This window comes from Aspergillus pseudodeflectus (assembly GCF_044049435.1).
Source record: "Aspergillus pseudodeflectus strain CBS 756.74 chromosome Unknown BJX68scaffold_129, whole genome shotgun sequence".
NCBI classification, from domain to species: Eukaryota; Fungi; Ascomycota; class Eurotiomycetes; order Eurotiales; family Aspergillaceae; genus Aspergillus; species Aspergillus pseudodeflectus.
Genome location: NW_027263905.1, coordinates 5,713 through 16,797, shown reverse-complemented (window position 1 = coordinate 16,797; position 11,085 = coordinate 5,713). Strand labels below are relative to the sequence as shown.

General features: G+C 49.4%; 3 protein-coding genes across 3 annotated transcripts in view; 1 reads left to right on the top strand and 2 right to left on the bottom strand.

The window, feature by feature from the left end:
- Positions 1–1,428: 1,428 nt before the first annotated feature.
- BJX68DRAFT_260058 (uncharacterized protein) lies at positions 1,429–3,098 on the bottom strand (the record flags this gene model as incomplete). Its single annotated transcript, XM_071043812.1, has 3 exons — positions 1,429–1,461; positions 1,506–2,991; positions 3,052–3,098. 3 exons carry the CDS (start codon positions 3,096–3,098, stop codon positions 1,429–1,431), a joined length of 1,566 nt encoding a protein of 521 aa, XP_070891905.1.
- Positions 3,099–3,694: 596 nt separating this feature from the next.
- BJX68DRAFT_251157 (serine/threonine-protein kinase) lies at positions 3,695–6,885 on the top strand. Its single transcript, XM_071042356.1, has 2 exons — positions 3,695–4,121; positions 4,203–6,885. Exons 1-2 carry the CDS (start codon positions 3,822–3,824, stop codon positions 6,708–6,710), a joined length of 2,808 nt encoding a protein of 935 aa, XP_070891904.1. The 5' UTR covers positions 3,695–3,821; the 3' UTR covers positions 6,711–6,885.
- Positions 6,886–10,563: 3,678 nt separating this feature from the next.
- Positions 10,564–11,085, bottom strand: part of BJX68DRAFT_260056 (uncharacterized protein) — a gene marked incomplete at both ends in the record, with an annotated part of 3,541 nt that continues 3,019 nt past the window's right edge. The window contains one exon of the mRNA XM_071043811.1: positions 10,564–10,682. Within this exon, the coding sequence (XP_070891903.1) occupies positions 10,564–10,682 (119 nt within the window). The remainder of the gene's footprint in view (positions 10,683–11,085) is intronic.

Below are 11,085 nucleotides of genomic sequence, written 5' to 3'. Positions count from 1 at the left end.
AGCGAGGGTTACCCCGCTAGGAAGAGGTGAACCTGGAAGCCCAACAAATGGTCCACCTTTCCGATGTTTGCTATATTTGCAATCCTGCAAAATCTGTTACGGCGCTAGCCTCTGTTCGCTAAGGAGCAACGACAACCAATCATTCATGGACCAATCCAACCACCAACAAAAGTCACGTGCGTATACCGCCAAGGTGACCACAAGGGTAGTAGGAACAACGGTATACGAGAAAGGTCGTGCCACCAGGTATACCGACCTATATACCGCTGGAAGAGTAGGAGGAATGGTAGGACTTGGAGGATATATAAGGACACTCATTCCCACCCGTATTTAGTCTTACTCGTTCTTCGTGATCAATACCATTGTTATTCAAAGAGTTACCTTTGCAAATCATCTTGCGATACACTTCGTCAACACTTAACTCTACAGGCTGTCGCACAAGTGCAACAGGCTGGTCCTCCGTTGTTCCACCTTTACCCGACCCGACCGTGACTCTCCTTACCCGAGAGTTGGACGTTGAGCAACAAGCCTTGCGAGATCCCAGGTAAGTCAATCGAACTATCAGGGTTCAGGTCAAACGCAACGCAAGGATTCAGGAAGAGTACTTGAGAGGTCAAGGCCCTTCCGTAATAAATGGTGGCCAAGGCAAAATAAAGAGCTGGGTTGCAAACATTAATAATCATGACCTTCTACCATGATATGGACTCTGCTATCGAAACCATCAAAGATACCCTTTTCTATATCTTGCGCTCTTTAGCCTTGTCTAATACTTAGTCTGTTCACAGACACTTGAATTAACCGATCCATAATGGCTTCCTACGTCCACCAGACCTCTATCTCCGAACCAGCTGATGCTTTGATACGACTATGCCAGTATGCTTGGCATCGTAGCCGTACAGCTGCGCCGCTATGACCGGGTCGGGTAAACTAGTTGGCCCGCAACTGACACGAACAGGCATCAGCCGCGCCAATCCATTCATTGGCTGTCGTCATCCCGCGACCTCTGACAGTAACATGGTCGAGGAAAATGGTCGGGTGATGTTATTGATTTTGAGCGGGCAAAGCTGCAAACCCGAAGAAGGCCACTTGGAGGTACAACATAATGACAGACGGGACATGACACTTCGTTCGACAAATTCAGATTACGTACGGACGTTGTTCAAGGTTGGTCAACCCCAATCCCTACCATAAGCAACGAAGCATTTTTGCATTTGCTTGGGATTGTCTGAAGGTTGCCGATATTGGCAAGGAAGGGACTACCGATAACCTTATGGACCGTAGCACATGACCCCGTCTCCATCTCCACTAACAACACCCCTTGAACATTTTCTCCAACCGTCATCATCATCATCATCATCATCATGAAAAACCGACTCAATCTCATCGAACAACGCTCATTGCTGTCAATATTTATTGTTATGAACCGTGTTAAATTGATATCTCGTCAATTTGCAACAAGATCTATTTGTCGTCAGCAGTGGTCAAAGAAACGGAGTTCGACGCACCTTCTCAATATACCGAACACCGACAACTATCCCATCCTTATCCGCAAGGCCTTTCTCATTACCGAACAAATTCGTTTCAATGGGATCCAGACACGTCAAACATGCCAGCGTCAGATCCGTGTATCGCCGGCCCATCAATCCCGGCAGCTTGTCGCGAGCTATCGAAACCAACTCCTGTTGAATGGACACTGGATACTTTCCCGCCACAATATCTGTGGCGATGGACTTCAGTACCTGACCAGGCTTGCTGGGCATGGGAGGCTTCCTAGGCATCAGATTCCCAGTGCTTGGATCAAATTGCGGACCCGGCCGCGACTCCTTGCTGCTCTCCTGGTATACAAACGAATCCCAGAACCCGATTTCGAGAAGGCAGACTCCGAGGCTGTAGATGTCGTGCTGCATCACGTACGTTTCTTCGGGATAGAGCCCCTGGCGCTGTGGATGGCGGTATATGTTCATTTCCCAGCTTGTATCTCCAATCAGCCTGGATCTAGCGTTGTTGGGTCGGAATCTTTCGAAGCCGATGAGAAATGAAGGGCCAATAACGGAGTTCTTGTCCTTGAAGACGATGACCGTGTCTGGACGAATACCTTTATGGACGAACCCAGAGGTATGCACGAACATCAGTGATCGCACAAGCTGTTTGGCCAGTTGGAATCGTTGGTCCAGAGATTGGGGCGCGTTATGGACTAACAGATCGCGGAGGGTTCTGGGGCTTGATAGGGATGGCGGAATGTCGAACACTAGCTGGAATTGCGTACCTCTTGCGTCTGTATTCTTGACAACTCCGCGGCAATGAAGCAGTCCGAACTGCCAGGGGTCTGAGTTTGAAAGGCGTCTGGCAAGGTCTCGAACATGGACTATGTCCAGCTTGGGGTCTGAGAGTCCACCAGAGTTCATTGGGTCGATCAGTACATCTCCGCCACCGTCGGTAAGCCTAGTTGTGAAGGAAGTCGAGAAAGAAACGCGTTGATGTTCTCCTTCTATTAACTGGCGATCAATGAAGATAGATCCGTTTTTCTCGTTGGGGGTGGCACTCATCGCCTCTCTAATCTGTTTAATCTTCCCAGTCTCAGCGCCATCCTTCAGGTGGCCATCAATTCTTGAGTCTGGCACACGTGTGATCAAATACCAGGATGGATCGAACTGCCCCTGCCACTTGTCTAGGTCTGCCATTGCCTCCACAATTGCTTTTTTGCATGTCATCGCTTTAAACTTTTTGACCTCGAACTCTCCGCTGTCTTCGTCTTGTTCTATCACTTTATCAATATTCCTCCTAGCGACCTCAAGTTTCCCGTTCAGATGGTCGAGGAGCTCCGAAAACAACTTCTGGAGACGAGGGTCTATCGATTTCCAGATCTTCTGGATCGTTTCCAGCTGGATTTCCGTCTTCAGCCAAACACTCTTCATTTGGAGGACATTCTCTCCCACGTCATACTCGGCACTTTTATAGTCCTCGTATTTTGCTATCAGGAACTTGCCGCATCTAGCGAACGCAGCTGGCGTTAGAATCTGTCAGAGAATAATCACGTCAGGGTATACTCGCTCAATACAGGCACCAACGACAGCGAGGGTAAACGAAATAGGTTCCATGGCTTCCAGCCTCGCCAAAGCAGATAGTCGTGACCGTAACTCCGATGCCCAGGGGGGAAGAATGAGCAAATTCCTGGAAGTTCGGCTTGTACGAGGTTGAGCTGGCTTTTAACTAGCGATGTTCGCACCGTTCGCGGACTCAGCCAGCCACCCGACAAGGGTCTGAAATCAGCCAACCAAGTGCAAAGATTATGCCGAGTCCTCGAAAGCGAGCGGGTACCCAACCAACACCGCGGACGCAGAGTGCGTTTTGACCAGTCAAGAACGGTGCAATTTGGCCCGTCCCGTGCTAACACCTCTCTCGCTTGCACGGCATAACCCTAGCCAATACCAAAAGCCAGCCGGAGCGCCTCCATGCAAGCCACAGCGATAGCTAGCGAGTGTAACAGGTCACCCCCGCGCAGGGCACCTCATACAGGTGCTTCTCGGAGTCGCCGGACAGGGGTTGTGTTGCCTGCGCGAGGCTGCGCTAACCTGACTTCAGTCGTCAGCTCCTTTCCCTCTGCTCTCTGTCGGTCAGCTGATGCATGCGATAGCCTTTTGGTCTGAGGAGACGAGAAGGTGGATCAATCCCTGTCCGTGCAGTTCATGTGATCCGAGCAGCCCCTCATTTTCTTCCCTTTCGTCTTACCGCACTCCCTTATTCCTCTTCTGCCTCACGCCGGCAGCCAAATATTTCTCTGTGATCTCTACCAGCTCTGCTGGTGACGAAGCCATTGACAAATGGACCCCGACAAAGATCCAATACTGAAGGACAGCCGCCTGGACGCTCAGGTGGAATATGATCCATATTCTGTCTCGATTTCATTAGATCCACGATTCCCCGGGGACTTGAAGAAAAACCAACTACAAATATGGAAGCGCGAAAGAGACCTTGGTAGCGGCTCCTATGGTAAAGTTTGGTTGGAGAAGCTCTGCAAAGGACCAGCAATCGAGTATGAGTGGAGAGCCGTCAAGTCAATACCGGAAAGAATGGCCAACTACAAAGAAATAAAAGCAATGGTGGAGTTCTCGCGAATGAAAGTACGTATCAGTTATTGCGCTATCAATCTCATATGACGGAACTGCAATTTGACACTTTTGTTTTTTCTTTTCAAAATACAGTATGAACGTACGAGAAACTTCGTGAAATTCTATGGGTGGTACCGTGATTTACACTACTTATACATCGCCATGGAATATCTCCCTTATGGGACACTTGATCGTCATATGAGGCGGGAAATGTCAGAACCAGAGATTCGATTAATTACTGTCCAGTTGTTGGCAGGCCTTGACTCGATGCACAAAGGGGAATATGCCCATCGCGACCTAAAACCTGAAGTAAGTCCTGCGGTCCACAACTCTAGCTTGCGTACAGGTATACCTATAATGACTCAGAATATATTCGTGAACACTCTTGGTCCTTTGTGGTCGGTTAAGATTGGCGACTTCGGCTTCTCCAAGTACGCGCCCGAGGGGCAAAGTGTGTTTCAGTCATCAGTAGGCACGTTCCTCTACGCTGCCCCCGAAGTCAATAGATTCCTCGATGCCCGAGCTTCAAAACCCGGGGTGTACGACAAAATCGCGGATCAATGGTCGTTAGGTTGTGTGGTTTACGAAATGGCGTCAACCCAGGAGATGATCGAAGAGTGGGTGAACAATTGTGCCGGGCTTGGAATGGGGACCTGGTCCCCAAAACGGCCGCCTTCCGTGTCGACGACGTGCTGGGACTTTATTCAAAAGCTGCTGACTCGCGATCCGGATCGTCGATTGGCCGCCGCTCAGGCGCTGAAACACGAGTGGATTACTACGGCACCCCCTGCAATTGTGGAGGACATGGAGTCTACAACCCCTGTTGCTAAAGAGATCGCCAAGCTCCCGGATGAGGGGTTACGACGTACGATAACGCCAGCTTCCTATGCAGCATCCCCAGCGACTGGAGCTTCGCCGCCGGTTGATATCAACTCCACTATCCCAACGGAGACCACGCAGCGGTCTCCTACCACTGTGCCAGGGGCCAGCGGACGGAGGTCGCTGGTGAGGCGGTCCAAGCAGCAGTCGAAGGATACCCAGCCTACGAGTCACTCCAGTGGCAGTTACGACGACCAGGCCCCGAGAACATTCTCCACAGACGAAACACTCGCTCTGCCGTCTTCAAGTGGTGGTACCGACCTGGCCCCCGACTCGCTGCGGCGCACTGTAGTTAAGAGGGCAAGCAATTCGAGCGCCGATAAGACTGTTGCTGGTAGCAAAAGTTACCGGAAGAGTCCTGCACCGTTCGAGACAAGGGTTGCTGTTCCGTCCGGTCTCATCCCAGCGACGAATGAACATAAACAGGCTGCCGTCGATGACAAGGCTTGGTCAGAACATATCAAATCGACAATGGAAGCGGGACGACAAATGACCACAAGCAAGAAGGACACCGGTGCCAGCTATGACGTGCAAAAATATGACGGTGAAGATTACGAAGTCGCCGTCCATGCCTCATACAAAGAGCAACCCCAAGATCATGTCGGCCGTGAGAAGCAGGTCACATTTGCTCCTCTCACAGGGATTAATGAAGAAGATAAACTTCCACCCGTTAGCGATGAAGACAGTAACTCCAGCTATTATGGCGAAGATTATTTCGACTCATTCAACACACTGTTCACCTCGGCTCCCGAGGACCACCCGGCACCGGAGCAGGAGATGAAAATCGGCGGTTCCAAGACCGCTAAGGAGACATCTGGACAGCCAATTATCAGGGATAACGCAGACACTAGTGCTTATGCATCAGCCTACAGGAACAGATTAGCGGCCATAATCCGGGGTGGTGACGGCCTCCCGAAAGACCTCCAATATCAGAAAATCTTGTTTAATCCAAAGGAGACTTCTGCCGTTGGGTACCCGTCAAAGAAGCCTGGTGTCGACGTCGAGGCTCCTGACTGCGATGATCACAACCGTCTGCCCCGTGGTCTGCACGGTAAGGATTCCAGGCCTCCAGTTCAAAACCGCGGAAATGTTAGTCATAAGAAGTCTACCCGTGGCTCTCAGCCAAACGCTGCTATCTCCGAAACGTTCAAAGAACCGAGCATTACCGTCCAAGCTGTTGATGCAAGTGTTGACCCGCAAACATCTATGGATATGTTCTCCGAGCTCCCAATGGCCGAAGGAAACACCCCGGGGCGCCGCACAGCCAAAAGACGCCAAAAGCGCAGGGATCCCAACAACAAGGTTACTGATGTGGGTGGTGAAGATGCAAACTCCGTGACGCTCTCCGCTCTACCCACGCACTATGTAGTATGGCCCGGCAGCAAATCCCACTCAGAGCCCACTGATCTGAGCACTGAAGAGCGTACCGAAAATCGCGATGGAATATCACCCTCCAAGGAGCAATCGCATGCTTTGCCAGTTCGCACTAGCAATAACTCCTCGTGGCGTGGAAACAATGGCAGTTTGAGGCATGCTCTGACCAGCCTCTTCGATGAGCCAAATGACACAGTTTGGCCGTCACAGAAAGCGCAGAGTAATGTGTCGAGAAAAGAAAGGAGAAATACAAAGCATAGGAAGAATAGAAATCCTCCCAGGCGGGCGCAGACCGTTTCTGATGATTCATTGGAGAGCGATGGTGAAGATAATGGTTTATTCGATTAGTTGGGTGACTTGAGTAGTAGATTCCTGCCAACTCTGAGCTAGCGATAACTTCTAATAGCTTTGCAATTGTTTACATTGGTATCTCATTTGGCCTGCCATCCTTGACCTTCAGAAATGCAAGCAGAGGATCTGGAACCGCCTTGGCTCGTGAATATAGTATTTCAGATCTACCTTTGACGAAGTATAGGCGATAGCTGCGGTCTTGCCAGTTTATATTCAACCAGCTCAGCATTATAAAACACAAAACGAAGGGACTATGGAGAGTTGTCTCTTTGGAGTTCACGAGTGGTCGATATACAAAGTTGGGCACTAAAAGGCGGGGAAGTACCTTGGTTATGAGGCCATATGAGGTTGAAGGACGTGCAACTGACAGGGGTTGCGGTCATCAGCCATGGCCTGCAGAGTGGCCAGTTTGGCAGTGCCATACTCTTCCCTTGCTCGCGGTCACGTTCGCGTGTTATCGTGGCATTGTACATGGATAGACAACAACGGAACCTAATCGTAAGCGGTTCTTCAGCTGCAAAATCTTTCCCGATCCAGGCTCCATTGGCAGGTGCAGCTCCCTCCGCTCACTTCCTGGTTACAAGCCAAGCGCCTCGCTTGCCTCGCGCCCAGTTTAAACTAACCTGGATCGCGTATGCTCGGAACGGAAGATCCTACATTCCGAGGGAATAGGGGTGGTTGCGAGGTATGGTTGGTTGGTTGGTTGGTTATATTTTACGGCCATGGTTCACCGCCTGAGCACGTGTCCCACAAATCCCCTGAAGGGGCAAAAGGCCGCCAGGGGGTAAGTCCTGGGCGTCAGTAACTAGCTTCTAGCTCTAGTTATATGTACAAGTAAGTGACTATCGCGCGTTTAATAGCTGGTCCAGTCAACAGGTCAAATATACTGAAATTCTTCCCAAACAAAACCATATATCCCGAGTCCCTGACCCCGCGGTGTTGCAGTTCCTTGAGGTAACCACTCCCTCAAGTATATAGGATTTTGATGGCGTAGAGGGAAAAACAACCCAAAGGAAAAGAAACCTCCACAAGTATATAGATAGTCGGAGGAGCGGTAGTGATCCCGTTCCTAAGAAGCTCCGAGGAGCAGTATTATTTGGGTCTCTGACAGAGATCCCGTGTGTTCGTGGCTCATGAAGAGCAAAGGTCATAGGCCCGTGGGCTGGTGGAGAGGGGTATGAAGGCCGTACGGTGTCTGATGGAGGAAGCAAGAAGGCAATCGAAAGGCGTCAGTATCTGTTCGTGGAGGGATGACTCTCTCGTGTTTGGCGCAGAGCGTTCGATTGACTTCCGGTTCGCTGTGGCATTCGTGCCCATCCCCAGGGGATGATAGGTTCGCAAGGAGCCTAAATTGCCGCTCTGCTCTTGGCCATTACCACTTGAGTAATGTTACCAGGCTGCACCACGAGGAGGTGGCAGAGTCGGACTTGCAGCCCGGTTGCGAGGTATGGGTTCACTTACACATGAAACAAGCTGGATGACTTGAGTACTGCGCACGTGTCTCGGGCCGTGGGGAAGATACAGCCAGTTTATTCCTCAAAGCATGCATCAGCAGCTGTTGCTTGCCGGTAGCAACAGCTGTAGGCTCAGAACAGAGCTTTTAACGACATTATCGTTTAGTTATTATTTTGATTAATCTCATCAGATAATAGGAGATGCACTGTAACTCTGCCGATAATTATGAGTTGCGACGCAAAATTGTATTTTAAGAGCCTAAATCTCATCCATGGTCCGCGCAAAGGGAGGTTGACGTTTGATCTCGCCTTTTAAGGGAAGCGCCACGTTTCTGATCCTCAAGAACTCTTCACAGTAAGATGCTAAAATTCATCATTTCATCCTTCCAAAACCTGTGCCTGCTAGCGACATAAAGATCGCCCGGCCTGAGATGTTCATGCTGGAGATTTGAATTGGTGGCGAACGGTGGCAACCATCCAATCGGTTTTAGAACACTAATTCCATCAGTGCCGTGGCCCTAGTGAATGCCGTGACCCGAGTCGGGGTCGTCGCCCTAATGAGTGTCGTGGCCCGAGTAGGAGTAGTGGGCCGGGCCACAGTATGGCTCGATCATTATGATTTTGTAGGATATCGACACATCCCGAGCCCCGAAAAAGAACTCACAGTACACTACTTTCCATCTATGAGTAATGGAGAGTTTGTCTGTGCAACACGTGATATATGCGCGTTCCTCTGTCTAAATGGAATTTTGTCGCCCAGGCATGGGCCCTCGCAGGGTTAGAGTGCTCCAGGTTCTTTTACGATACTTAACTGCCCGTCGGCTATACAATCAGTTTTCTTCTCCCGCAGCTTCTGGCTCCGTTGAGGTCCCTTCCTGAGAACTCGAACCTTACTAAAATATGGTAGAGGCTCGCGCATTCCTAAATTCAAGTCGGTCGGGCACTGACACTTCCGTTTCCTCTGCGGGTCCTGATACAACAAACATCGACCTGCGCTTGTTGGAGTCCCACAAGTCTAGTTAATGAACGCGACGCGTGGAATTCGCACCTTGCGCCCGACAATGTAGGCCGGCTGAGATTCGTTTAATAAGACCCTCTGTTTTCGACAAGCCTGGGACCAGCCCGCCCGTCGAGGACAGCCGGGAAACTTCATCACATCCGCTCCTGCCAACAATCTCTGCGGTAGCACCCACGCGGACATCAGGGGCTTGCCCATATTCTTGCTGTATAACTACCAAGACGCTCTAGCCACGCGGCCCTTCTGGGGGTCCCACTTCCCGACGTACTTGCGTAGACTTCAAGCACCCAATATTAAAGTGATATGGCAGAAATGCAAAACAGGAGATGTCTCTTGATTTATATTATCTATCGACGTCTGTATCTCTCCATGGTATTATCCTTAACACAAGTAATGAGGCCCTTAATGATTTCCTGCGTCATGGGTTCCGGGTCCAGCAGTGTATCCCACCCACCAATTGGCAGACTATTTGACAAGCATCGGAAATTCTAAATAACTCTGATACTACAACTCCAAGCATTGCTCTGTTGCGGAGTAGGCTGACTTTATGTTATTTTCATATATTAGTCTGCCATCCCTGGCCCTCCTTCTGCAAAGAGATGAATAAATTGAAGTATGGTCAATGTAGCATAAAATGAAACCCTATAATAAGAACTCTTCCATCGCGATACCCAAGACTGATTGTAGCACTGTTGGCAGCTGAGCAACTATGTTGATGATACTCAGGTGGAATGAAAATCAGTTTTTCACCTGCTACAGAAACCCAATTTCCTGATAAAGATACTTGGAGATCAAGATTAAATCGGGTTGAGTTACTGTCGTTATGCGAAACTGGAATATGATGACCATCTGTAGGTGAAAAGTGGGCCACAGATCAAACCGAATCAGAGTGGCCAGTGAGGGTCTGCAGCTCGCTGCTAGTCTGGTTATCCCAGAGTTTAATGGTGCTGTTATATGAGCCTAAGGTTAAGATTAATCTATTAGAGGAGAAGGCCATAGAATTAACTAAATTAGAGTGGCCTATAAGGGTCTACAGCTTATTACTAGTCTTAATATCCCAGAGTTTAATAGTATTATCAGACGAGCCCAAGGCTAAGGTTAATCTATTAGAGGTGAAGGCTATAGAATAAACTAAATCAGAGTGGCCTATAAGGGTCTATAACTCACTACCAGTCTTGACATCCCAGAGTTTAATAGTGTTATCAGACGAGCCTAAGGCCAAGGTTAATCTATTAGAGGAAAAGGCTATAGATTAAACTAGATTAGAGTGGCCTATGAGGGTCTATAGCTTACTGCTAGTCTTGACATCCCAGAGTTTAATAGTGCTGTCATATGAGCCCGAGGCCAAGGTTAATCTATCAGAGGAGAAGGCCATAGATTAAACTGGGCCAGAGTGTCCCGTGAAGGTTTGCAGCTCGCTGCTAGTCTGGACATCCCAGAGTTTGATGGTGCTGTCATATGAGCCCGAGGCTAAGGTTAATCCATTAGAGGAGAAGGCTACAGATTAAACTGGGCCAGAGTGTCCTATGAAGGTCTGCAGCTCGCTGCTGGTCTGGACATCCCAGAGTTTAATAGTGCTATCATTTGAGCCCGAGGCTAAGGTTAATCTATCAGAGGAGAAGGCCACAGAATCAACTGAATCAGAGTGGCCAGTAAGGGTCTGCAGCTCGTAGCCAGTCTAGATATCCCAGAGTTTAATAGTTTTATTAAACAAGCTCAAGGCCAAGGTTAATCTATTAGAGGAAAAGGCCACTAAATAAACTAAATCAGAGTGGCCTATAAGGGTCTGCAGCTCATAGCCAGTCTGGACATCCTAGAGTTTAATAGTTTTATCAGACGAGCCCAAGGCCAAGGATGATCTATTAGAGGAGAAGGCCATAGATTAAACCCAACCAGAGTG

Coding starts and splice junctions, on each gene's coding strand:
- BJX68DRAFT_251157 (XM_071042356.1), top strand. CDS start 3,822: ATGGACCCCGACAAAGATCCAATACTGAAGGACAGCCGCCTGGACGCT. Junction 4,122..4,202: donor TGGAGTTCTCGCGAATGAAA/GTACGTATCAGT, acceptor TTCAAAATACAG/TATGAACGTACGAGAAACTT.